The 27,540-nt window shown below is 40.2% G+C and overlaps 1 protein-coding gene across 4 annotated transcripts; it reads left to right on the forward strand.

The window, feature by feature from the left end:
• Positions 1-1,710: 1,710 nt before the first annotated feature.
• LOC123767910 (alpha-aspartyl dipeptidase) lies at positions 1,711-27,302 on the forward strand. Of its 4 annotated transcripts, XM_069306708.1 has the most exons (8): positions 1,778-2,040; positions 6,603-6,754; positions 9,457-9,548; positions 9,704-9,858; positions 17,216-17,389; positions 21,038-21,180; positions 24,129-24,209; positions 25,012-27,302. In XM_069306708.1, the coding sequence occupies exons 2-7, from the start codon at positions 6,657-6,659 to the stop codon at positions 24,184-24,186; spliced, it is 720 nt and encodes a 239-aa protein (XP_069162809.1). In that variant the 5' UTR covers positions 1,778-2,040; positions 6,603-6,656; the 3' UTR covers positions 24,187-24,209; positions 25,012-27,302. The 4 variants fall into 4 exon arrangements, with proteins under 4 accessions (XP_045613973.1, XP_069162808.1, XP_045613971.1 ...); XM_045758017.2 differs by lacking the exon at positions 1,778-2,040 and adding an exon at positions 1,711-1,771 and having other exon boundaries at positions 24,129-27,302; XM_069306707.1 differs by lacking the exon at positions 1,778-2,040 and adding an exon at positions 1,726-1,766 and having other exon boundaries at positions 24,129-27,302.
• The last annotated feature ends 238 nt before the right edge of the window (positions 27,303-27,540 follow it).

Genomic DNA, 27,540 nt, shown 5'->3' on the forward strand with positions numbered 1-27,540 from the left:
GTCAACGCACTAATAATAATATTTTATTCACAAGGAGGTACAATGGGTTGGTGAGGGTACAGAAGAGGGATATTTTTACATTCATGCAAAGCCATCAACACGCATAGTGTCTCGGGCAGGTCCTTAATCTACCATATCACGTAAGATGAAAAGGTACATTGTAGCAAGGTTTTATATCAACAAATAACTACAATGTAAGTTGACACAGGTGATTACACTGGTAAAGATATAAAGATATATGTCTTAAGTACTAATATTGGGTGAAGTAGGGTAGTACAAGATACAGTAAGAGTTTGAAGCACAAGGTAGGAAACTATGAGGATGATATTAGGTACTTTGGGGTTTTACTTTTGAACAGGGCAAAGGTTGAACAATTTTTTAATTCCTCAAGGAGTGAGTTCCATAGACGGGGTCCTTTTATTTCCATGAAATGTTTGCACAGATTTAGCCTGACTCTGGGGATATCAAAGCGATATTGATTTCTGATGTGATGATCATGCATCTATCAAGGAATATCTATTACATCAATCGAGGAAAAGTTTCAGATCTTGATTAGCATTTAGGAACAATGTTTTGTACATGTAGATAGCACATGAGAATGTGTGGAGTGAGAGTATGTTTAGCATGTTAAGGGACTTTAATAGTGGTGCTGTGTTGTCTGAAGACAGAGTTTGTTATAGTTCTGATAGCAGATTTGTTGAGTGATGATGGGCTTGAGGTAATTTGCAGTGGTTGAACCCCATCTTGAGGTTATCTTGAGATGATTTCGGGGCTTTAGTGTCCCCGCGGCCCGGTCCTCGACCAGGCCTCCACCCCCAGGAAGCAGCCCGTGACAGCTGACTAACACCCAGGTACGTATTTTACTGCTAGGTAACAGGGGCATAGGGTGAAAGAAACTCTGCCCATTGTTTCTCGCCGGCGCCTGAGATCGAACCCAGGACCACAGGATCACAAGTCCAGCGTGCTGCCCGCTCGGCCGACCGGCTCCCCATGCACAGATACCATATGTTAGACGGAGATTAGTGCATAGTATAATGAGAAGGTCCTCTCATTATACTATGAGAAGGTATAATAATCCTCCTAGCAGAAGGAAAAGAGATCATTATTAATTAATTATATTATTATTATAATAATTATTATACTTAATAATTTATTATGCACCCGATACCCATCCTGTGGGTGGTAGTTGAAAGGGTTACAAAGGCACATTATGGGCTCAGGGACTGAACCCCACAATTCATTTAGCTAAGCAAGTTACAATCTTGATGAACTAGTTACAAAATTCACTACATGTCGTCACATCATCAATGGGTTCAGATAACAACATTGAGAGCAGTGTTGCCAGAGGGCTAAAAGTAGCGAAGTGTGCTACTGTTGAATACCCGGCGCTACTTTTTACTTAAGGTTAAACTATATATTTAACTTGATTTATTCACATATAGAAAGTATATTGGGTTGTGAAAGTTAGTACATTGGGGCTTGATTGTTACATTCTAGCAAAGCCACTAACACGCATAGCGTTTCGAGGCTATGCTACATGCAACAAATATTGCTAAGTTATACTAATGCATTTTGTATTAAACACGAACAATGATAATATTAATATCATTAAATCATGTAGTTTACACTGCGTATTAAAATATATATTAACCTGAAAAGCGTACGAGTGAGTAACCAAAATATTGGGCGACAATTTATTACAAACTCGCTACTTTCAGCCATTCAGATGTGGCAGCTCTGACCGAGTCAACAACAGTTCAGTGGAGGTCAGGTCAGTGGGGCAGAGGTCATCATAACAACCGTTGAATAGTGCGGTGATAATAGCAATTACCTTGTTAAATGTGTGTGTGTGTGGCTGTTAAGACACTGTAATTAGCTTATCATGGACTACACTAATACCCATCCTGGGGGTCAATGGCTGGACGGATTTTAATTTTTATACCTGATTTACCTGACGGCCACTAACCCCTGAGGGACCTCGAGGAGAACAGGAAGCCGGCGGCTTGTCGAAGCGTTTTTACCTTGATGGTCTTTTTCCAGGTATATTTTGAAACAGTTTTGTCAGTTACGGCTTCGGCGGGTAGGCGGTTCCATGGGTTAATAACCCTGTGGGTGGAAAAGCATCCCCCCTGTTCTCAGGAGGTTATAGGGTCATATAATGGGTACCCCTGACTTCATAATGCCTATCTTTGGGGGGGGGGTGATGGGGGCTGTAAGGTTATAGGGTCACAATGTTCAATAAATCTCTAGAGTACCTTCCCTGATATCCTTAAAAAAGCAAGAGTAATGCCAGTTCATAAAGGAGGTAACACGGCAGACATAAATAATTACAGACCCGTAACAAATCTACCTATATTATCAAAAATATTTGAAAAAATTATTTACAAATAGCTCTACTCTTATCTCGTAAAATTCAATATACTAAATCCCTGTCAGTTTGGCTTGTGCTCCCAAAAGAGTACCAATGATGCAATTGTTAGTCTGCTTGACTTAATCTAGTCAGCCCTTGACAAAAGTGAGTTTCCGATTGGATTCTTCAATGACCTGAGAAAGGCTTTCGATACTGTTAACCACAACTACCTCTTACTTAAACTCCACCATTATGGAATCTGTGGCCTTGCCCTGAACTATATCCGATCCTTTCTTAGTGACAGACACCAATATGTAGCCATCAATGATATAACCCTCTCCTACTCTACCACTAACCGTAGGGGTGCCGCAGAGCAGCATCCTAGGACCCCTCCTGTTTCTTATAACCATCAATGATCTGCCTAATGTCTCTAATGTGCTTAGACCTATATTGTTTGCTGATAATACTACTCTCATCTACTCTGACCCTAACCCACTCATATTAAATAATGTTGTAAACAATGAATTAAAATAAGTCCACTTGTAGATGTCAACCAACAAACTCACACTAAACATAGTAAAGACCTACTACATCTTATTTGGAAGCAAATCAACAAATGCATTTCAGCTTCAGATAGATAATGTTAACATTAGCAATAAAAATGATGGAAAGTTCCTTGGCCTATAAGACAACAGACTCAACTTCAGCACCCATATACAATCCATAACTAAAAAGGTTTCAAAAACAGTTGGTATACTCTCTAAGATCAGATATTATGTACCCTACTCTGCTCTCCTCTCATTCTATTATGCACCTATCTTTCTTATGGTATCTGTGCTTGCAAACTACCTCAAGTCCATCATCACCCAGCAAAAATCTGCTATCAGGATAATAACAAACTCTGCTTTCCGACAGCACACAGCTCCCCCGTTTAAATCCCTAAACATGCTAAACATGAATTCACTCCATACATTCTCGTGTCAATTACATTTATAAACCCCTTCTCTTAAGTGCAAACCCTGTTCTGAAACTCTTCCTGGAGAGATGTAATGGAACACATACTCACCACACCAGACATAAATGTCTCTTTGATATCCCCAGAGTCAAATTTAATTTGTGTTAACACTTTATGCAAATAAAGGGACCTAGTCTATGGAACTCACTCCCTAATGAATTGAAAAGCTGTCCAACTTTTGCCTTATTCAAAAATAAAACCAAAAAGTACCTTATTTCATCTTCATAGTTTTCTACCTGGTGCTTTATCTCGCACTGTACCTAGTGCTACCTAATCCCCCAATATTTGTGCCTAAGCCATGTTGCTTTACCATTGTAATCTTGGATATCATCTGATATCATGGTTGTTGTATTGAGTACATATCCTGCTGGATTATTCCTTGAAATGATCCTCATATTTTGCTTCAGTGAACCAATGTATAACCCTGGAATGTTGTCCTAATGTACCTAGTAATCCTTTCATTGTGGTGTATTGTTATTATTGTGTATTATTCTAATCTGCTTCTGTGTCAAAAGTTCTTGCAATGTTCCTGTAAACATTTTTGACGATTTGCTGTAATTATTCTACTTAAAATTATCTGTATCTGTATAGTAACGTTGTAAAGTACTTTACAACGTTACTATACAGATACAGATAATTTTAAAAAGTTGTAAAAGTATTTTTTTGTAAATTTTGCTGTGAATTGTCTAAAATTATCTGTTTAAGGATATGCCCGAAATGCTGTGCATGCTAGTGGCTTTACAAGAATGTAAAATCTACTCAATTTCTATGTTCTCTGTTAAATCCCCAATGTACCTTCTTGTATATAAATAAATAAATAAATAAATAAATAAATGGGTATCCCAGACCCCATAATGTCCATCCTGGAAAGGGGGAGGGGCAATGGCTGGAAGGTTATAGGATCAAATAATGGGTACCCAGGCCACATGATACCCATCCTGGGAGGGCCAGTGGCAGAACGTTTATAGGGGGTTATATAATGGGTACCCTGGCTCCATAATACCCATCCTGTGGGGTGTGGCTGGAAGATTATAGGGTCGCATAATAGATTCAGGATCGGTATTCCAATGTTCCTTAAGCTAAGCAATTTATGTTTGTGAATATGTTGCCTTGTATTTTTGTAACCAAGTCGGGCAAGATTAAGGGAGGGTGTGTGGTAATGGTACAGTTCTACTTTATTCATTTTGATCAGTTTAATATTTTGTTTTTAGAATTATATAGATTCGGGCAATAACCCTATGGCTAAATGCTTCATCCACTGCAATAGTGTTTAGATAAAGAATATATATATTTTTTCCTCATGACCAAACATAATATCCTAACCTCATGTTTTAGAGAGTTCACAAACTAAAATGAATGTGATTGGTGCATTTATGGTTCAGTAGACTAAAAGACATATTTGTGTGTACGTTCTGTAAATCAATCTTGGTATTTTTGTTTTTTCAGCGTTGATTATACACCTAATAGTCAAAATTACATTCTTGGAGCCAAAAATTTTGTCTGCCACAATTTTATTTATAGAAAAAGTGGCATTTACCCTTGCCTCGGTAGTACCATGCACTTTTTTTTTTTTTATTTACCTCAAAATTGTTTATTTACTAAAAGTGGTACATTAATTTATCAGTATTATCTCTATTGTGCTGCTAAATTGCTATTGTTCACTGTACAGTATTGGTTGGCATATTTTAGTTTACTTTTCGAAACTTTTGACTTCTCGAACATTTCCTCTCCCCCCATCAGCCTCATCATCATCAACCACCCTCCAGTTTTCCACTGAAAATCAATTTTATACTAAAATTGTGTTTTACAGTGATGTTAATAGTTTGAAATCGTGTAGAATATGGTTGCCAGTCTTAGAACATGCAGCAGTATTTAAAAATTCTGTTTCTTACATATTTTGGTAAAAGACACAAATATTACCAGTGCATGTGCCTATATCATATACCCCAAGTAGTTAGGTTAGTATAGTACGTATCCACAAATTTCGGGAAAATATTTGTCGCTAATAGTTTTGGATGTCCATTTGCAAGTGTCTAATGAGAATCTTCTTCTTGGGGTTATCTTGAGATGATTTCGGAACTTAGCGTCCCCGCCGCCCAGTCCTCGACCAGGCCTCCTTTTTGTTACACCCCTCCCAGGAAGCAGCCCATAGCAGCTGTCTTACTCCCAGGTACCTATTTACTGCTAGGTAACAGGGGCATCAGGGTGAAAGAAACATTTTGCCTCAGAAACCTCAGGACACTACAAATCCGAAGCGCTGTCCACCCAGCTGTCAGGCGCCCTTACTTGACGAAAGTACACTAATAAAAGTTCAGTTTATAGTCAAAGTAAAGATGTTTAAACTCTAGCCCCAGACCGCACCCTTACTGAAAACTTTGCATATGTTAAATCTTAAGTCACTGCACATCGTCTCGGTGTACTTTACATGTATAAAACACTGCACTGTAATGCTAATCCTGACCTTAGCCACTTCCTAGAACCCATGGACACCACACGAGACACAAATATCTTTTTGATACTGTAGTCCAAGAGTGCAACTTAACCAAAGTAGAAATGCTATGTAAATCTAGGGTCCCAAACTATAGAATGACCTCCCTAATGACATGAAAGAATGTTCTTCTCTTAACCAGTTTAAAAGAGAAACTTAAAACTTCCTAATTCACTTTATGTAACCAATCTTGCTCACATCTTCACTACATGTCAACCTGCATTAAAATATAAAGAAAATCATGAGTGACAACTGAACTTAATAAACTATCTTTCAACATCCTGTAATATTCATAAATATACTATGATCCAGTGTCATTGGGTGTACAGTATACCTATCTAGGCAATCAGCTATTTGTATATGTATAATGTATCCCGAATATGCTGATCTGCTGGAGTTAGCAATGTACACACTACACTACACTACACTTGTTCATTAGCAATGTAGATCTGGGCCCTTAATATACAGCCCATCCTTTTTAGGTAGTCCTTATAGTAACGACTAGGACCATCATGCATATATTGACATAAAAGGCAATTAGAAAATAGTACAGTAATTGGTATTACTGTATTGAATTTGGTCTGGTATGAGGATAATGTACTGTACTGTACTTTGGCTTTATGTACTGGGTAAATATCTGCAGAATTTTCTAGTTTTTAAGAGACATTAAGAGACAGTTGGTTTACTAATCAGTCTGATGACTTTAAAGGTAGAGCTGCGATCTAACAGTTTTGGTATTTTACTTCCAGGAGTAGCACTGCTGTGCATACACGAGGTGTTAAGGAGAGATCAAGAAAATTAAAATGTCTCCCAGAAACTTATTACTTCTCTCCAACTCCACTGTCCACGGCAGCGGGTACTTGGAGTGGGCCGCACAGCATATCGAGGAATTTTTAACCAGGTATGGTTTTGAGGCTTATGCCTGGAGTAGTCTGCACTGTTTCAGGAATGGTTTTCCTTTTATACAGTTTTAGATGTGCTTTTATACAGTTTCATGGGTGCTTTTATACAGTTTCATGGGTGCTTTTATACAGTTTCATGGGTGCTTTTATACAGTTTCAGGGGTGTTTTATAAAGTTTTAAGGATGTTTCCATAAGTTTGAGGTGTAAACATAAGTGCTTTTAGATAAGCACTTTAGTCATGTTTAACGTTTGACAAATGGTCATGTTTTCATGTGTTACTATAGATACTGACCTTGAATGTCTGCCTTCACTTCCAGCTCATCCGGGCTACCAGATTAGGTCACAGAACCTAATGTTCACTGAACAAATTCTTAATGATTGTTTCTAAATTCATTCTTTGATAAATTTCTTTTTCTATTCTGAAAATGTTGTGGGGGAGGGGGATGCCACACACCTCTTGAGGATTAGAAAATAGTACCCCGAGTACAGAAAGGTTAGGAACCACTATTAGAGAATGTGTAAACGCTTCTGGAAGGGCTCTAAGGTGCCTCCTTGTTGCTATCTACAATTCAATTCATGCCAAGTCCTTGCAAGTCACTGTAAGCCTACCACGGTCCTGGAAGACAAAACCTGGCCCCCTACTGTAAAGGAGCAAGGGATACTAGATCACCCAAACCAAGAAAAGGCCGCTGGAAAGGTGGGCGAGCCAAAACGGATAACCAGGATGTTAAACAAAACATAGAAAATAAGACCCTGAACTGGACAAGGCACAGGTTTTCTCTCCTTTCCTTGGATTTCTGTTGCCCTCATGGTCAATGATTACTTCTTAAACAATGTATCGGCAATTAGCTACAGTTGATTGAAGGAAGATCCCGATACATCGAGTGATGACTTGGAGATCCTGCCTGTTACACACCCACCTCCAAAATGAGAGAATCACCAGCCCGCGCTTTGTCAACTGCGAGCATTCCAATAATAGTTCTTTTTCAAGTCGTATTCCCAACTTATTTCTTTCTTTGTCTCCTTGAATTCCAGACTGGTTTCCTACATTTAACACTGATTTTCACAACATGTTCACCAGTCACAAATTTTTCCCAAGTTGGACTTGGGAAAGTTTCTTAGCCTTTATCAGTTTATCATTTTAGAGAGGCATGTTCTCGTTCTGTAACTATGCACTGTGGGAGTTTCGAATGTTTTTGCCTTTCAAACCAACAGTTTCAACTGTTTAATGCCAGTTACAGTACCAACATTATTCCACAGATTCCTTTCAAAGAAGACCCCTTCCTTACAATGTGCAATTATAAGATTTGGGCATCTGTATATATGTATACTGTAATTTTCAAAGTCATACATAATGAACACCACCTGTGACCCATCTTGTTAGAATGGAAAACTAAATAAAGTGAGAAGCAATGAAAATAAATCGACAAAGCTATTTTCCTCATTTCTGCTGAAAAAATGCAACTTCTCTGGGCCGCTACATCTAAACCACAAGAGGTAGAGACTTTTAATTGGGTTCTTATGCTACTTGGATGCTAATTAGCAATGTCAAATGGAAAAACATATTTTTTAGAATTTTTATATTTTATGTGTACCTGGGTGTTGCATGGTATAAACAGTGGCACAGCCCAGGGGTTAAAGAGCACTGAGGGTGCCACAAATCCTAACAAAAATAAAAGCTTCATTCAGCCTCTGCTCTATTCCAGTGTGAAGAAACTGGGAGAGTCTGTCAGCCAGCACATTTGATATCTCATGAATCTGGTCTGCTCTGAGAACTGAATCTAGAGACTTCAGGAAAGTAGATAGTCTGCATCCAAATCCTCAACAGGAAAGACCAGGTGGTAGCTAATGCTGCCAAATCCCTGTCAACAAGTTGGCATGTACACTAACTAATCCTTTGGGAATGAATAGAATTTAGTATAATTTCATGAATGTTGCTGTAAGATGTGCGCACTTATCAGTGGTTGAAATGAAGCTCCGGATACACAAAGCTTCTCCACTTCCTCCATGGCATCCGAAAGCTTGTCCCCACTTGTAGATTGTCTCTTGCAGTCTCCACACAGTCACTGTGAAGCTCCTCACTATGCCATCCACAGAAGTCATGTTTCCTAACTGGGCAAACCTGCTCCTAGAACAACACTAACTTTAATTCACAACACTGGTCCTTTGTACCAGTTCTAGACATAAATTTTTGTCTTTCTGGAGAGAGCAGTGAACACAGCTTCTTGTGGCAGTTGGATAGCAAGTGAGCTCTCTGGGGTTGATCTGGCCTACAGGCTCTTGTATATCATTGGAATCGATGCTGTTGGCTGCTGCTTCACATTAAGTATAATCAAATATAGCTTGCTACAATATCTACTGTTCCCATTTGGTCTTGAGAAGTCAAGTAATATGAAGGTGGAGGTGATGACAAAGCCCTGTTGAGTGCCATCTTTTTGTGTCAGAAATATGCATATCACATGGCAAGAACAGTTTAAAAAATTCTCCACTTTGGACTCTTGACCTGTCTTGACCACACACACCAGATCTTGATCAGGGATCAGTAGGATCTTGCATTAGGGAGTAACTGGGATGGCTCAGAAAATCTGTTATCTTGCTCTGGAGTATTATTGCCATAAGTTGTTGAGCAGGACAAGGCAGTAAAGCTTTCCATTTAATACTGTGATTGTCTGAGCCAAAATTGCTTTATTTCTGTCACAGCCACAATGTGAAGCGGGTGTTGTTTGTGCCATATGCCTTACGCAAGATGGACAATTATGCTGAGACGGCTCATAAAAAATTTACATCTTGGGGTATGTTACATTTATTGATTTATTTTTGGTTTGTTATATTTTACCATAAGATAAAGGTAGATCATTTGTCTGCACATTTTATATATTTTAAAGTACTGTACTGTAGTTATTTAATAAACTTTAACCTTGCCATTTGTCACATAATTTTTTTCCAGGATTTGAATTAGATAGTGTGCACAAGGCTGAAGATCCAGTTGCTGCAGTCAATAAGGCTGAAGCCATATTTATTGGTGGAGGTAATACCTTCCAGCTTCTCGCCTCACTCTATGACAACAAGCTGGTGGAACCTATCCGCAAGAGAGTATTGCAGGTGAGATTGTTATAATTAGTTGAAAGATATTTCAGGTTGCTGGCCTCACAGAATTCCAGTGTAAGTAAACCTAGGGAAGGTGCATCAATTCTTGCAAAACACTGCAGTTAATTTTATCCTCAGTGAGTGAGAGAGAGAGTGTGTAATTACCTAAGTGTAGTTATAGGATGAGAGCTACGCTCGTGGTCTCTCATCTTCCCAGCACTCTTTGTCATATAACGCTTTGAAACTACTAACGGTCTTGGCCTCCACCACCTTCTCACCTAACTTGTTCCAACCGTCTACCACTCTGCTTGCGAAAGTGAATTTTCTTATACTGTATTTCTTCGGCATCTGTGTTTAGCTAGTTTAAATCTATGACCTCTTGTTCTTAAAGTTCCAGGTCTCAGGAAATCTTCCCTATCGATTTTATCAATTCCTGTTACTATTTTGTATGTAGTGATCATATCACCTCTTTTTCTTCCGTCTTCTAGTTTTGGCATATTTAATGCCTCTAACCTCTCCTCGTAGCTCTTGTCCTTCAGTTCTTTGAGCCACTTAGTAGCATGTCTTTGCACCTTTTCCAGTTTGTTGATGTGCTTCTGATATGGGCACCACACAACCGCTGCATATTCTAGCTTTGGCCTAACAAAAGTCGTGAACAATTTCTTTAGTATATTGCCATCCATGTATTTAAAAGCAATTCTGAAGTTAGAAAGCGTGGCATAGGCTCCTCGTACAATATTCTTTATGTGGTCCTCAGGTGATAGTTTTCTATCTAGAACCACCAATAGATCTCTTTCTTTAACAGAATTCTTTAAAGATTTCTCACATAATATATAGGTTGTGTGGGGTTTATGTTCTCCTATTCCACATTCCATAACATGGCATTAAATTCCATTTGCCAAGTGGTGCTCCATATACTTATTTTGTCCAAGTCATCTTGAAGGGCATGACAATCATCTAAGTTTCTTATCCTTCCTGTTATCTTAGCATCATCAGCAAACATGTTCATATAATTCTGTACACCAACTGGTAGATCATTTATTTAGACAATAAACATCACTGGTGCAAGAACTGAACCCTGTGGCACTCCACTTGTGACATTTCTCCAGTCCGATACATTGCCTCTGATCACTGCCCTCATTTTTCTATCAGTCAGAAAATTTTTCATCCATGTTAGAAGCTTACCTGTCACCTCTCCAATATTTTCCAGTTTCCAGAACAACCTCTTATGTGGAACTCTGTTGAAAGCCTTTTTTAGGTCCAGATAGATGCAGTCAACCCAACCATCTCTTTCCTGTAATATCTCTGTTGCTCGATCATAGAAACTGAGTAAATTTGATACACAGAATCTTCCAGATTGAAAACCATACTGTCTGTCTGATATTATATCATTTCTCTCCAGGTGTTCTACCCATTTAGTTTTAATTATTTTTTCCAATATTTTGACTATTACACTTGTCAATGATACCGGTCTATAATTAAGGCGGTCTTCCCTGCTTCCACTTTTGCAGATTGGAACTATGTTATCCTTTTTCCACACATCAGCTACAACTCTTGTACACAGGGATGCCTGAAAAATCATTTGAAGTGGAATGCTGAGCTCAGGTGCACATTCTCTCAGAACCCATGGTGAAACTCCATCTGGACCAACTGCTTTGTTTTTACAGTACTTAGCTCCTTGAGCATTTTTTCCACTTCATCTCTACACACCTCTATGTGCTCTATGTTCCCTGGAATTCTTATTGTGTCTGGTTCCCTAAAGATTTCATTTTGTACAAACACACTTTTTAACTTTTCGTTTGTGTTTCACACATTTCCTTTTCATTTTCCGTGAATCTATTTCCCATTTTCAACCTCTGAATATTATCCTTTACCTGCAATTTGTTGTTTATGAATTTATAGAATAGACCTGGTTCTGTTTTACATTTGTCTGCAATCCCCTTTTTCAAAATATTCTTTCTGCCTCTCTCCTCACTGCCGTGTAGTTGTTTCTCGCATCTTTGTATCGCTGGTATGTTTGGGGTTTGGCCTCTTCCTGTATTGATTCCATTTTTGTGTCTTTTGGTCTTTGGCCCTCTCGCAATTTCTATTGAACCCATCCTGTTTTCTAGTTCTGCATCTCTGTTTTGGTATAAATTTTTTTGTTCCTTTATCATATATTTCACAAAACTTGACATACATCTCATTCACTTCCTTGTCTAGCATCAAGTCTGTCCAATTATACTCACTAAAAAAATTTCTAAGGTGGCCATAATGTCCTCTCCTGAAGTCAAGTTTTTCAACTGCTTCAACCTCCATATTTTCTTCCAGATTATAACGCATTGCATACTTTATTCCCAAAAAGACATGGTCACTTTTACCCAAGGGAGGAAGGTACTGAATGTCAAATATCTCTTCCTCCTTCCTCGTAAATATCAAATCTAGCATGGAGGGAACGTCCTTTCTTCATCCTCGTAGCTTGTTTAATTAATATGTTGATGTTTCCAGGATGAGGTCTACAAATCTACAGGTTCAAAAATCTTCTGTTTTAGCTTCATATGCTTCTCAGTCTATGGATCTCAAGTTCAAGTCACCGACTATCAACAGTCGTGATCCATCGTTATCCGCTCTCGCTATAATCTCTCTCATTATTGTTATAAGACCTTCGTGTTTACTATCTAGCTCCTCCTTTGACCATGTGCTGCTTGGCGGTGGACTATATGCATTTATGATCAGTAGTTTATCATCCTCATGGCAGATCTCTAGTGCTATTATGTCAACTTCTTGTTGCGCCACCACCACAGCAACGCCACCGCCTTTCCTAGTTTTTCTGTCCTGTCTCCAAATTGAGTAGCCCCTTGGGAATATAACCTCATTTAAAATAAAATCTTCAAGTTTTGTCTCTATGAGTGCAACAATGTCTGGTCTCTGCAGCTGTATTACATCACTTAACTCCAGTATCTTTGATCTCACTCCATCTATGTTGATGTATGCAATCTTCAGGAACTTGTTACCCCTCTCCTTATTCTTCACTCCCCCTCTCTCTATTGATTTTGTTGGTTTGCCTTTATGTACCACTTTTACTGGTCTGCCTAGCCCTATCACTTTGTAGAAAAAAGAATTGATTTCTTCCTCATTCCTGCTCTCATTTAAACTTTTTGCCTCGGCGAGGTTCAGTTTCAGCTTCTTCTCTGTCTTCTTTCGAAAGATCTTGTCTTAACGACCACACTTTCCCATCCTCATCACTTTGTAATTTTCTAGCATTCCTGAGTACTTCTTCCATCTGTTTGGCACCGTTTAGGGTGATCCTCAAAGGTCAATCTTTCCCTTTTACGTATTTGCCTATTCTCCTGTAGTTGCACACATTCTCCATGGTAGTAAGACCTTGTACGAGGCCAACAATTTTATCTACTACTTTCGCTTCTTCTACAGCTCTTTCTGACCTAGATGTTATCTTCTTTTCTTTACATCCAAAAATTATCAGGGACTTACTCCGATCAGCTGTGTTTTGCACCTACTTTGGGTTAGATGCCAATTCCTTTCTCACTTCCAGCCTAATGTTTGTTTTATCCTGGTTGCTGCAGTGTTTGGCTTCCTTTACTGCTTCTTCAATTTTTTCCTTCTCCTTGGCCCTTGTGCATAGGTGAGTTGCATATCTTTCTTACACTGTTCTATTCCCTGTGTAACTTCCTCCATCTGTGCTGACAAAAGCTGTTTCTCCTGTTGAATTTCCTTACTTAACCTATTGTAGTCATTTATGTTTAAATTTACTTTAACTTCTTCCATAGCTATTTTGAAGAGTTTATTTTCTTCTTCCATAGCTTTGCAATTTGTTTCCAATTGATTCTTATCCTTGCACAAGTCTTTCACTATATCCTCAAGACATAAAACTTTGCTATTCAAATGGTCATTGCTTTCTTTCAATTTACTAATTATTTCTACATGAGAGTTCACTATAGTCTCTAATTTTACCAATTGTGTGTGTGTACTCACCTAATTGTACTCACCTAATTGTGCCTGCGGGGGTTGAGCTTTGGCTCTTTGGTCCCGCCTCTCAACTGTCAATCAACTGGTGTACAGATTCCTGAGCCTACTGGGCTCTATCATATCTACATTTGAAACTGTGTATGGAGTCAGCCTCCACCACATCACTTCCTAGTGCATTCCATTTATTAACTACTCTGACACTGAAAAAATTCTTTCTAACGTCTCTGTGGCTCATCTGGGTACTAAGTTTCCACCTGTGTCCCCTTGTTCGTGTCCCACCCGTGCTGAAGAGTTTGTCTTTGTCCACCCTGTCAATTCCCCTGAGAATTTTGTAGGTGGTTATCATGTCTCCCCTTACTCTTCTGTTTTCCAGGGATGTGAGGTTCAGCTCCTTTAGCCTTTCCTCGTAGCTCAATCCTCTCAGTTCCGGGACGAGCCTGGTGGCATACCGCTGAATCTTCTCTAACTTTGTCTTGTGTTTAACTAGGTATGGACTCCAGGCTGGAGCTGCATACTCCAGGATTGGTCTTACATAAGTGGTATACAGGGTTCTGAAAGATTCCTTACACAAGTTTCCGAAGGCAGTTCTTATGTTGGCCAGTCTAGCATATGCCGCTGATGATATTCTTTTGATGTGGGCCTCTGGAGACAGGTTCGGTGTGATATCAACCCCCAGATCCTTCTCTCTATTTGACTCTTTCAGGATTTCCCCTCCCAGATGATACCTTGTGTTCAGCCTCCTGCTCCCTTCGCCTAATTTCATCACCTTACACTTTCCCGAGTTGAACTTTAGCAGCCATTTTCTAGACCATTCCTCCAGTTTATCCAGGTCATCCTGTAGTCTCTGTCTATCTTCATCCGTTTTGATTCTTCTCATAATTTTTGCATCATCAGCAAACATCGAGAGGAATGAGTCTATACCCTCTGGAAGATCGTTCACATATATTAGAAACAGGATGGGTCCAAGTACTGAGCCCTGTGGGACTCCGCTGGTGACATCTCGCCACTCTGATGTCTACCCCCTCACCGTTACTCGCTGTTTCCTGTTGCTTAAGTACTCCCTTATCCACTGGAGCACCTTCCCTTTTACTCCTGCCTGTTGCTCCAACTTTTTTAACAGCCTTTTATGGGGTACTGTGTCAAAGGCTTTTTGGCAATCCAGGAAAATGCAGTCGGCCCACCCTTCTCTTTCCTGCCTAATTTTCCTTGCCTGGTCATAAAATTCTATTAAACCTGTGAGGCACGATTTACCATCTCTGAACCCATGTTGGTGGTGCGTTACAAAGTTATTTCCCTCCAGATGCTCTACGAGCCTTTTCCTCACGATCTTCTCCAGCACCTTGCATGGTATACAAGTTAAGGAAACTGGCCTGTAAGTATGTGTGTGTTTGTGTGTGTGAGAATGAGAATCCAAATTTCTCCATTGTTTGATATCTTTGCAACTATTGAGGTGCATTATTAGGTTTGAGAGTTGAGAAAGGAGGTCAGATATAAATTATAAACAGAAATACCTTTTCCTTCTTTACAATATACAGTATCTGTGGAGTTATGACGAGAGGGTTCCTCAAGACTGTGATTGGACAGGTAGTCACGTAAGCTATAATGGAAATAATTGTAGGACTCTTAGCAATGCTGTTTTGAATTTTATTCCTTGGACACTGACACAGTGTGACAGTGGTCACCCTTCCCCCTCTGGACACTGACCTTGGCCCCCCCTGGACACTGACCTTGGCCCCCCCTGGACACTGACCTTGGCCCCCCCTGGACACTGACCTTGGCCCCCCCTGGACACTGACCTTGGCCCCCCCTGGACACTGACCTTGGCCCCCCCTGGACACTGACCTTGGCCCCCCCTGGACACTGACCTTGGCCCCCCCTGGACACTGACCTTGGCCCCCCCTGGACACTGACCTTGGCCCCCCCTGGACACTGACCTTGGCCCCCCCTGGACACTGACCTTGGCCCCCCCTGGACACTGACCTTGGCCCCCCCTGGACACTGACCTTGGCCCCCCCTGGACACTGACCTTGGCCCACCCCTGGACACTGACCTTGGCCCACCCCTGGACACTGACCTTGGCCCCCCCTGGACACTGACCTTGGCCCCCCCTGGACACTGACCTTGGCCCCCCCTGGACACTGACCTTGGCCCCCCCTGGACACTGACCTTGGCCCCCCCTGGACACTGACCTTGGCCCCCCCTGGACACTGACCTTGGCCCACCCCTGGACACTGACCTTGGCCCACCCCTGGACACTGACCTTGGCCCCCCCTGGACACTGACCTTGGCCCCCCCTGGACACTGACCTTGGCCCCCCCCTGGACACTGACCTTGGCCCCCCTGGACACTGACCTTGGCCCCCCCCTGGACACTGACCTTGGCCCCCCCCTGGACACTGACCTTGGCCCCCCCCCTGGACACTGACCTTGGCCCCCCCCCTGGACACTGACCTTGGCCCACCCTGGACACTGACCTTGGCCCCCCTCTGGACACTGACCTTGGCCCCCCCCCCTGGACACTGACCTTGGCCCCCCCTGGACACTGACCTTGGCCCCCCCTGGACACTGACCTTGGCCCCCCCCTGGACACTGACCTTGGCCCCCCCTGGACACTGACCTTGGCCCCCCTGGACACTGATGTTGGCCCCCCTTCCCATGGACACTGACTTTGCCCCCCCCCCCCTGGATATTGACTGGTGCTCTCCCTCTTGACACTAACCTTTTATAGTTTGTGTAAAGAATATCCCTTGTTTATATGTAAGTAATGTAGAGTATTCTTATTATTTTAAAGAATAACCTGCTGTGTTTATAACCCTAAATTACTTTCCTCATTTATATACCTTAATGAAGGGATTTGCTGTATGTCCTTGTAAGCCTTATTAGAATACATTTTGATGCTGATGATACTGATCATTGGGCTTAGTGCAAGATTTGTCTTCTGGCTGAGGCAAGCATTAGGAAGTATGGACCTTCATGTCTAAGCTCGACCAGCTGTTATAAGTACTGCAAGTTTGACAGTGTACTTGCAAGGGGAGGCCTGGCTAAATGGTCATTTTGTATACCATGTCATGATTGCTATGATACTTGCAGTTGTCAGTGAATATATGAAGGTTCGACACTAATACTAACCTAGTATAATAGATGTTTAGCTAGTATTATACTAGATGGCACAGCGATCATCTTTAGGACTCGGGCAAGGAAAATTAGTGTAGGCTCATTTTAACTTAAGTGTCAAGTGAAAGTGCTCAGCTAGGTTTATTATATAGCCCTTAGTGTAGTAAGAACACGTGGCGTCATAACAGCACGTAGAGTACTTGATCAAAACGTGGCCTCGGTGGTGAACTACAGGTATATATGTATAACTTGTCATTTATTTCAACATGGCGTAAAAAACAACTTTCTTTCAGGATGGAATTCCTTATATTGGGAGTAGTGCTGGCACCAATGTGGCAACAGTAAGCATCAACACTACCAATGACATGCCCATCATCTACCCTCCAAGCTTCAGTGCTCTGGCTCTAGTGCCATTCAACATCAACCCTCACTACATTGATGCAGATCCATCAAGCAAACATAAAGGGGTAGGTACTGTATTCTATCAAAGCCCAAGAATGTTTGTAATTGTTTGTGCCTGCTTGTGCAGCTTTCAGTGTCCTGATTTTGGGAACCCAATAGATGATACACCCAGCATTGCACCAGACCTGTATTCTTGTGTATGTTTACCATTTTGTTCCTGAACACAAGGGTTCTTCTTCCATACAGCTTAACCACCACAGACCCCCACCCCCTGCAAGCTGAAGCCATCTGTTGCTTGCAGCACAGTTACCAAAATTACTGCTTAGTATCCCATGTCATCGGCTTGGTGCCTCCTTCTGATAATTACTTATCCATGTCATGCCACTCCTTTCTAAGGACACCCTTAAGAGAACTCTTGCAGACAGAGCAGTCTAATGCACCGAAGCCTGCCCTCAACAATGCCCGAGGCTACCCAGGTTTTAGGTTTAGGTTTTTTAGGTTTTTAGGTAAAACCTCCTACCATAGGTTTTAGGACAGCTGGCTGCTTGTCACTGACCAAGCTCATATGCCACATACAGTGCCTGCCATGGTCAACAGATGTACTCTGATACACTGACATCCTTCTTTCAGAGGCTATCACTTGTCCATCAGGGGCCAGATTCACGAAGCAGTTATGCAAGCACTTACGAACCTGTACATCTTTTCTCAATCTTTGACGGCTTTGTTTACAATTATTAAACAGTTAATGAGCTCCGAAGCACCAGGAGGCTGTTTATAACAATAACAACAGTTGACTGGGAAGTTTTTGTACTTATAAACTGCTTAATAAATGTAACCAAAGCTGTCAAAGATTGAGGAAAGATGTACACGTTTGTAAGTACTTGCGTAACTGCTTCGTGAATCTGGCCCCAGGACATTGTTCTTTCAGAGGCTATCGGTGAAAATTTATTGGACGCTCCTCTGCACAGATGATGCCATACCATTGCTGACTGCATCCAAATGCTGCTTAATGGTTGCTCCTTCCAGTTTCCTTGATTAGTCTACCTCTGCACATTCCACGATTGTTGCTCCCACCATTTTGTCAGCGTTCATAAATTCATGTGATGAATTTCTCCTCAGTTGTCTTATCACTCTGATATCCTATGGCTATTCTGTTAATTTATATACCCTGTAGTGTTGCATAATGCAAGACTTTTCCTGTGTAGATTCATGTAGATTTATATTGTATTCTTTTCAGTGTATCATCATCATAATCTATTGTTACTTTTTTGAAAAGTAATTTATATTGAAAAATAGTGTACTGTACATGGCAGATGTCCCATACAGGAGAGAATGAAGATGATACATGGATGCTGCTAATGTCGGTTGTGAAAGTAGGACAAATACTTAAGGAATTAATGTTGTGGTCTGAGCCATTGCTACTACTGTACCGTGGTCCAACCTTCCCAATGACAACAGTTAACCTTCAGAACGGCACGAATGGAGACTAGGATCAGGGCACAGGTAAAATACTGTAACATATTTGCAAAGCAGTTTACTTATTAAATATCTTGACACCCTGCAGTGCTAAAAAGCAAAAGACTGTAGGTGTATTTACTGGAAAAAAATCAACTACTGTATATTCATATTGCCACAATACTAATGAAGTTATTTTTACTTGATTGCATTGACTAGATTACAGTACATATATAGAAAGAATGAAGGTTGCCATTAGCGATTTAATATAAGCGGTAAAAGACTAATAAAGAATGCAATAAGTACTTGAAACAATAAAAGATGGAGGAAGGAAGCAGAGTTCACTGAAACCATTGTAAAGTAAAATGAAAATTTATCTTCGTGTAGTTTCAGTGAATGCAGCCAGGGGGAATAAGTAATGTCAAGTGAAATTATATTCTCTTTAATTTTCACAAGAACAATATTTTTAAGTGAATAATAAGAAAAATGAGTGGTGAAATATTATTTTGTACAGTGTTTGTGCAAAGTACTGTAATTAAATCTACAAAAATGTAGTAAGTGATCTTTGGAATTACAAAGGTACTGTGCTGTACTATACTGTATGTCTGCTAAATTAAAAAAAGAAACTATTAGATGAAAGTGACTGGATTAACATACAATTATATTGTACAGCAGTATCCTGTCAATTTAATGACCTATGTGGGGTATTACCCACCTACTCCCTAAAACAGATCCGAAGTTGTTAAATGTCTGTAATATTTTGAGTAATTCTCGGCTCCCCGAAGAACTTTTTTTTTTTAATCAAAATGATGATATAACTTCCTCTCACTCCCTCATGCATAGACACTCATCCCTTTCACACACAGCTGCAGGGAAAGACTGGTACATTTCCACAGTCACCCCAGGAGAACACTGGTACATTCCCACAGTCAAAAGGATATCATCAGTGGCATAGGCTAGACTGGCCAACATAAGAACTGCCTTTAGAAACTTGTGTAAGGAATTGTCCAGGACCTTGTATACCACTTATGTCAGACCAATCCTAGAGTATGCAGCTCCAGCCTGGAGTCCATACCTAGTTAAACACAAGACAATGTTAGAGAAGATTCAGAGATATGTCACCAGACTAGTCCCAGAACTGAAAGATATGAGCTATGAGGAAAGTCTACAGGAGCTAAACCTCACATCCCTGGAAAACAGAAGAGTAAGGAGAGACATGATAACCACCTACAAAATTCTCAGGAGAATTAACAGGGTGGACAAAGACAAACTATTTAGCATGGGTGGAACACGAACAAGGGGACAAGGTGGAAACTTGGTACATACCCAAATGAGCCACAGAGACATTATATATATATTTTTTTCAGTGTCAGAGTGGTTAACAAATGGAATGCATTAGGCAGTAATGTGGTGGAGGCTGACTCCATACACAATTTCAAATATAGATTTGATAGAGCCCAGTAGGCTCCAGAATCTGTACACCAGTTGATTGACAGTTGAGAGGCAGGACTAAAGAGCCAAAACTCGACCGACACAAACACAACTAGGTGAGTACAGTCATTCCAGGGGAAACACTGGTATATTCCCACAATCACTCCAGGGAAAACACTGGTACATTCCCACAGTCACTCCAGGGGAAACACTGGTACATTCCCACAGTCACTCCAGGGGAAACACTGGTACATTCCCACAGTCACTCCAGGGGGGGAAACACTGGTACATTCCCACAATCACTCTAGGGGGGAAACACTGGTACATTCCCACAGTCACTCCAGGGGAAACACTGTTACATTCCCACAGTCACTCCAGGAGAAACACTGGTACATTCCCACAGTCACTCCAGGGGGGGGGGGGTGAAACACTGTGGAAAGCATCAGTCTAGGAAGGGTGTAGTTGTGCCACAAGAAGCCAATGATGACTGCCTGTTTACTTACTGGCAGGCTCTGTAAATTCAATGGTAATCATAATCTGCCTTTCCTGGATTTGAGTCTGTAAATGAGGACCCAAATACTGGTCTCAAACCCAGCTGTTAAATCCAGTGGGACGGAAAAGCAGAGGTCTTTAAATCAGATGAATACTTAAATAAAATGAGTAGTAGGAGAAAATGACATGCAAGCACATGTGGGAACCTTGCAAGGCTTCCCTAGATGCTGCACATTCTCTTCTTTGAGGTTTAGGGTTTCTACAAACATAACCAGAGGTTGTACTTCTCTATACAATATAATATTACCACACTGTACTCTTAATATGTATTTCAGGAGACTCGAGAAGAAAGAATCAACCAGTACCATGAGGTACCAGACACACCACCAGTACTTGGCTTGCGTGAAGGATCGCTACTGCACGTGACGGAACAGGCAGCTCTTCTCAAGGGTTTGCACCCAGCTCGACTTTTTAGACCGTAAGCAAGCTGCCACTTATTTATTTATGTGGGGGGAGAGATGTGCCATTTATTAAGAAGGGTATATAAAGATAAGTAGTGGTTATTTATTTATTTATATACAAGAAGGTACATTGGGGGTTAAGAGAGAACAAAGGAATGATGTTGATTTTACAATCTTGTAAAGCCACTAGCACGCATAGCATTTCGGGCAAAATAATGTATGGGCAAAATTATATGTGGCAAGAGTAGCTGAAGTGATGGGAAGAGTAGTGGGAGGCACCCAGTCTGGCTTCGGTTGATATCTGGGATATTTAACGTAATCTTGATGACAGTAAGAGCAGGAAGAGGTGTAGGTACATATTAATGGGGTAAAGTATAAAGCCAACCAGGATGTACGTACAGTATAAGAAAACCTTAACCTGGCAGAGTCTGGGCTTCTATCTTAGCAGGGGGTGTTGTGCATACATTTCTTTGTTGTGCACATTCAGCACTATATCAATGTCAATTATAAATAAGGTGATATCACACATAAACTTGCATTGTGAAATTTTAAAATTAATCTTCCATATGTCATTAGTCAACAAGTAGACAGGAGTTTGCCCATTTTTTGTATTAACTTTTTTCAGTGTGTTCATAATTATAATAAATAAATTTTTCCCATAAGTTGATAGTAAACCTGAACGGTTGAATCCTTCAGTGTGCACTCCTTTCCTTGGTATTTGCTCTCACATGATGTTATGGTGCGTTAGCAAAGCAATTTGAGGTGTGCACAAGTTCAGAAAAAACAATTTGTAGAAAATATTTAATGAGCCTGATTTTACCCAGTGTACTGGGCCTTCAAATACCGTATATTAAATAATGGTTGAGAACAAAATTCTTCATAAACCGTTCTACATCTGAGAGACCAGTAATGATCATGTAGATATAATTTTGCTACAAAATTGTTTGCCAGTGATTGCTCCATCCTATTGTGACTGCATAATAAATTTTGTAGTGAATATTATGATGGGTAGACATTTGGTGTACAGATCTTGGTCATTGTTTGTGTGTGCTCTGAATAATTTTCATATACTTATTCATCCTTTCATAATTTAGACACCGAATTATTCACCAACAATTGCCTTATTGTATGCAGTAGACAAAACAAATACAGTAACTGCATAAATTTATTTTATGATTTATTATTATTATTTTTAATTTAGTGTTGGACATTGGTTAGGATGGATATGTACTTGCCTAATTGTGCTTGAATGTTATATAATATTATATTTATATTTATTTTGAATAATATATATTTCACTACATTACTCTTGTGTTAAGGTAAATAATAAACCTTGTACGTGCATTAGAGGTTGTAGGCCTCTGCCAAGACCGGCAGAGTAAGTAACAAAATAACTATGGGGGGGTTGCAAGGGGCCTGGTGAGTTAAGCAAAGTTATATATCTGTGCATTAAATAAGCTTTTGCCCTGACCTCAGTTTCAGCGTCAGATATCAAATCGGTTCTGGAGCAGATAGAACACTGCAATGATCATGGAAGGAAGACAGGGAGTCATCAGGGTTCTACTAGAAAAAACCTTTCATTACATTCAATGCTGGGTTTCTGGGAGAGGCTCCTGGTGGCGGCTCCCTATAGCTAAATAACCATAGAGAAAAATGGAGGGACTTGCCAGAGAGGAGGAGAAACATCTGGCACCAAGTCCAAGTAAAGACAAATAGCAGGGAAACACAGGACCAAAGATGAACTTGGACATTGACAAACTATCAGTGGTCATGTGGTAGGTCGGAAAGGGAATGAAGCTGTTCAGGCCTGAAAGATCGAGTATGAACCGCAGGTCCGAAGAGTTCCTCTTGGGGACCGGGAACAAACGGGACACCCAAAGAAGGGAAGAGGTTGGCTCAACCACGCCTATGTTTAACCACATCACAATGACCTGACACAGCAGTGGGAAAAAAAGCTGATCCACCAGCCTTGATCCAAAAAATTTAGGCAGAACCAACCAACTCCACTGCAGGTTGAGGAATACAACCTGAAACACCTATGAATCATGGGGACCAGGAGTCTGCAAAGCGAGTGAGTCAATTCCCTACAGCATTATCAGAGGGGCTGAACTGCAAAAGGGCCAACTCAAACTATGAGAAACGCCATCTTTCTGTGACGCAAAAGAGCTGCACCGAGGAGCAGAAAAAGGAGCCCCCCCTCAACTGTGAGGGGCATAGTAAGTCAGTAACTGCAACAGCATGAGAAACTGGCACCCCGGAGGGGTCAACCCTGACCAACAGCAAGCATGGCCCCCCCCAACCCTACCAGACCACCTCCAAGCATGAGGAACAGAACCTCAAGTAGCCAGAAATTGGGAATCAGATGGCAGGTCATAGCTGCCATTGAAAGACTACAACAACATTCTCAGGAAATGGGAAAAGAGAGAGGGAAAGAAGGGAATGCAGATAAAAGGGGTTAAAAACCAAGCCGAATCACGAGTGGGCAATAATGGACTACCTACATACGAGGTGATTTGATAGCTGACACTGAACTCTGTTCCAGGTCACTTGGTGGCAGAATTCAGTACTAATGTATTCTAGCTAGTTTTATGTGTTACATTTTGTTTATTTAGAATTGGTTTGGGAATTATTTGGCAGCTTCTTGGCTCTTAGTCTTGTAACCCAGCAGTTGCCTTCAAGGCTTTGCTGACTTTCTGGATGCTTTCCTGGTGATATGGTGAAATGTCATTTGCTCTTTGTACCTCGTGTGAGGGGGAGGGGCCAGGTTCTGGCTCTGGACCCTGGTAGGCCAAACACAACTTGTGTAACTGATGTGACTTGTAGAATGGAGGAATATCAGCAAGATTGCTACAGGGAGCCATGAAAGGGGCTCCCCAAGAAAAGGTTAAGTGCTGGGACAATTTATGGATTAAAATATGCAGTATACAGCTCAGAATAAACATGTAGCTTAATCTTTCTTTTTCAGTGGGAAGCTGCCCGAAGAATTTCCACTTGGTACAGACTTCTCGTTCCTGTTGAATTAACATCAGAAAAAAATTGTTACAAGGTGATGTCTAAAGTAAATGTTTCTGATCAGTGTAATTTTTTATAATAAGTGCAGTATACAGGTAATTGTTTTTTAACAGTAAATAACTACAGTATGCAGGGGAAAACAAGGTGGGTTCTTTAGTGGGAGGTGTGGATCAGATACTTGCACACAGATAATTGTAGGCAGTTCTAGATTTGCACACAAGTTTCGTCCATGTAAAACCGTGGAACTCAGACTTTCAGGTATATGGAACAATTATGGGAAAAATAGGCCTATGTTCCAGAAACATGTAAAAGTAAAATTTTCATTCTATTCAATAAAATACCTTATTTAAACATTAATATGCAATGACCTCTGCTTTCCTGCAACAAATACAACATAATGACAGTCGAGAAAGCTTGGGATGTAAAAATATGCAAGAATATAATCCAAAATTTGTGAAACAAAAGAATGTGGAGTATGCTGACAAACTACCAAGAATGTGATATACATGCAAATTAGCATAGCTAATGCAAGCCCAATCTAAGTACTATTGAAACTCCCCCAGCACTTCAAATTTGGTTTAAAAGTCCTTATCCATATACCATTGAATTCACACACTCGAAAACCTTGCAAATCAATGACTACCTGTACTGTAGTAGGAAAGCATACACATGTACAGTATAAGGCATACTCTGTATGGTATTTTTGGACTTTGAGAAAACATGTGACAAAGTTAATAGGAAGTACATGATTGAATTTTGGAATTACACAGGTTGAGACTGGATTATTGCATAATATCATGTATCATTCACACTAATCTTCTGGTCTCACATTCTAGGCAGTGGGTCGGGCCACAACACCCCAGCTTCACTGTGTTTTAAGAGGTTCTTTTGATTATATTTATGCATCATTGCATATTCTAAACATAGTGGGCATCATTATGTGGCAAACCTGTGGTTTAAAATTAGAGGAAACATTTAATATTTGTTTTAAAAGATATGTTGTTGAGTACAGTGGAAGCATTGGACTTCTGGAGGTCTCCAATATGTATCCCTAATTTGTTCCTATACTATAAAGTTTCATTTGTGTGTGTTCATATTTGTATGCTTTTTGCAAGAATGTATTCACATAAACCGAGGATCATCTGGAGAACATGTGAGCGTGTCAGTGGTGTAATGCGAGTGATTAGATATTATTGTAGGAGTGAGCCGGGGTTGTGTTGTTCCCATAGTTGTATTTATGGATGAGGGTCATGATGGAGGTCAGGGAGGGGGGTGAACATTAGAAAAGGGTGTTAAGTTACCTGCTTGATAGGGTTCTGGGAGTTCTGCTACTACTCAAGCCTGGCCCGAGGCCAGGCTTGACTTGTGATAACTTGGTCCAACAGGTTGTATCTTGGAGTGGCCTGCAGGCCCACGTATCCACCACAGCTCAAGTTAGTGGATGATAAGGAGTAAATGGAGCTTTTCAAATGTGATTTATGCAGATAATGCAGTTGTTTTAGGACACAATGATTATATTGCCAGGCAGTTACAGTACCTTGCGTTGGTTTTGAAAATCCCCCATGGCCCAATCTTTGACTAGGCCTCTGGGTTGGTGGTTTGGCCAGTCAGGTTGTTAGACGCAGCTGCTCGCAGACTAAAATGTGAATCACAGCCTGGTTGATGAGGTATCCTTTGGAGGTGTTTATCAAGTTCTATTTTGAATACACGTGGAGGTTGTTTTGTTATGCCCATGTTTAGAGGAAGTGTGCCAAAAATTCTTGGGTCCTTGATGTTGATAGAGTTCTATCTTAGTGTCCGTATAAAATATCTGCATTTAAATGGGGCTATTTTGTATGAGTATATGTAGATTAGTTAAAAACTTGTTGATGTATGTGAAGAAAGACTGCTAAAAGTTAAAGTAGATAAAAGTGATAGAGAAGAAAACTATCTGAAAGTAATCGATGAAATCCTGGCATTGGTTGATTTGTTCAAGGCTCTGTAATTGGAAAAAAAAGGGATTTTGTGCACAAGACATTGATACATAGTTAATGAAGGAAAGTGGGGTGAAATAAAGGCCCTGGTTAGGGAGAATAAGATCAGGAGAGAGATTAATGTAGGAGTAGTATAGATGCAAGACACTGGTGTGGCGTGAGCATGAAGTATAAGACTTAGGAGATGTAGAAGTTGATAGTTTGAGATGATTTGTGGTGTTAGGAGGATTGAATAATTAATGAATGTCATGGAAAGATAGTTTGATCAAATATCAGTAAATCATAAGTCAAAGGAGAGTTTATGGAGATGGTTTAATCTTATTAAGCAAAAGGATGATGATAGTCATTAAGAGTGTACAGGTATTTGAAGGTAGGAGAGGTCCAAGGAGGACAGACATGGTGTGTGAGGAAGAAGGAAATGTAAGCCACAGACAAGAAATAATAGGAAACAAGTTTAGATGAGATCAGTTTTATTTAAATATTTAAACAACAAATTTAATAAACTTATAGTGCACTTTACACTAGGTTGTAGGAAGTGAAATACTACTTTGAGGCTAAATTACTGTAGTGTCATTGTTGGTATTAAGTGATTCTGCTTCAGTATGTGAAGTGTGGAACATGTGCCAAGTGGATGGGGTATCCTTTCTTGGTACAGTATTTTTCTTTTTGCTCCATTTCTTGAAGCTTGGTGCCTTCTTTATATTTTGAAGTGTTTATGCCTAGCAAATTAACTTTTAATACTACTTTAATTGGTGTTTTGCCTTAGACAGATACAGTATACTTATTCATGCAGCATACTTTACTCAGCTAGCAATCCAGGCAGCATAACCAACCAGTAGATGGATGGAGCTAAAAATATAATTTCCTCACTTTATACTGCTATTTTTTTTAAGATATTTAGTAGCTAGTTCATCATATGTATGTGTACACGTACTGTACAACCAATATTGAGTCTGGTTATATCAAAGTATTTACGGTTAACTTTTATTATTGTTGGTGATATTAATAATAGTTGTTATAGAATTGCTGTGTCAATTGTGTTAGGAAGATTCCTTCAACATTGCACTCTTTATAAATTAAAATGTACAAATATTTTGACTTGTATGGTATAGTAAACTAATTTTGTTGAAGTAATAAACCATGTCAGAAGAGAACCATGTATAAAGAACCTTTTCTCACAAGCATTTGTTATTCAGTGATAATCTTTTTCCATTGTGGTGTTTTATTTCATCTATGAATTATTGTTAACTTTTTATGTGAATGAGATGAATCATAAAAAGTTCACACATTTGTACTTTTAAATATACACAGGAGAGTACTTTTAAATTAGACCCAGTAAGTTAAACCAATTAAAAAATCTAGTACAGTGTATACACTATACAGTAATAATAA

Source organism: Procambarus clarkii, chromosome 58 (assembly GCF_040958095.1).
Source record: "Procambarus clarkii isolate CNS0578487 chromosome 58, FALCON_Pclarkii_2.0, whole genome shotgun sequence".
NCBI lineage: Eukaryota > Metazoa > Arthropoda > Malacostraca > Decapoda > Cambaridae > Procambarus > Procambarus clarkii.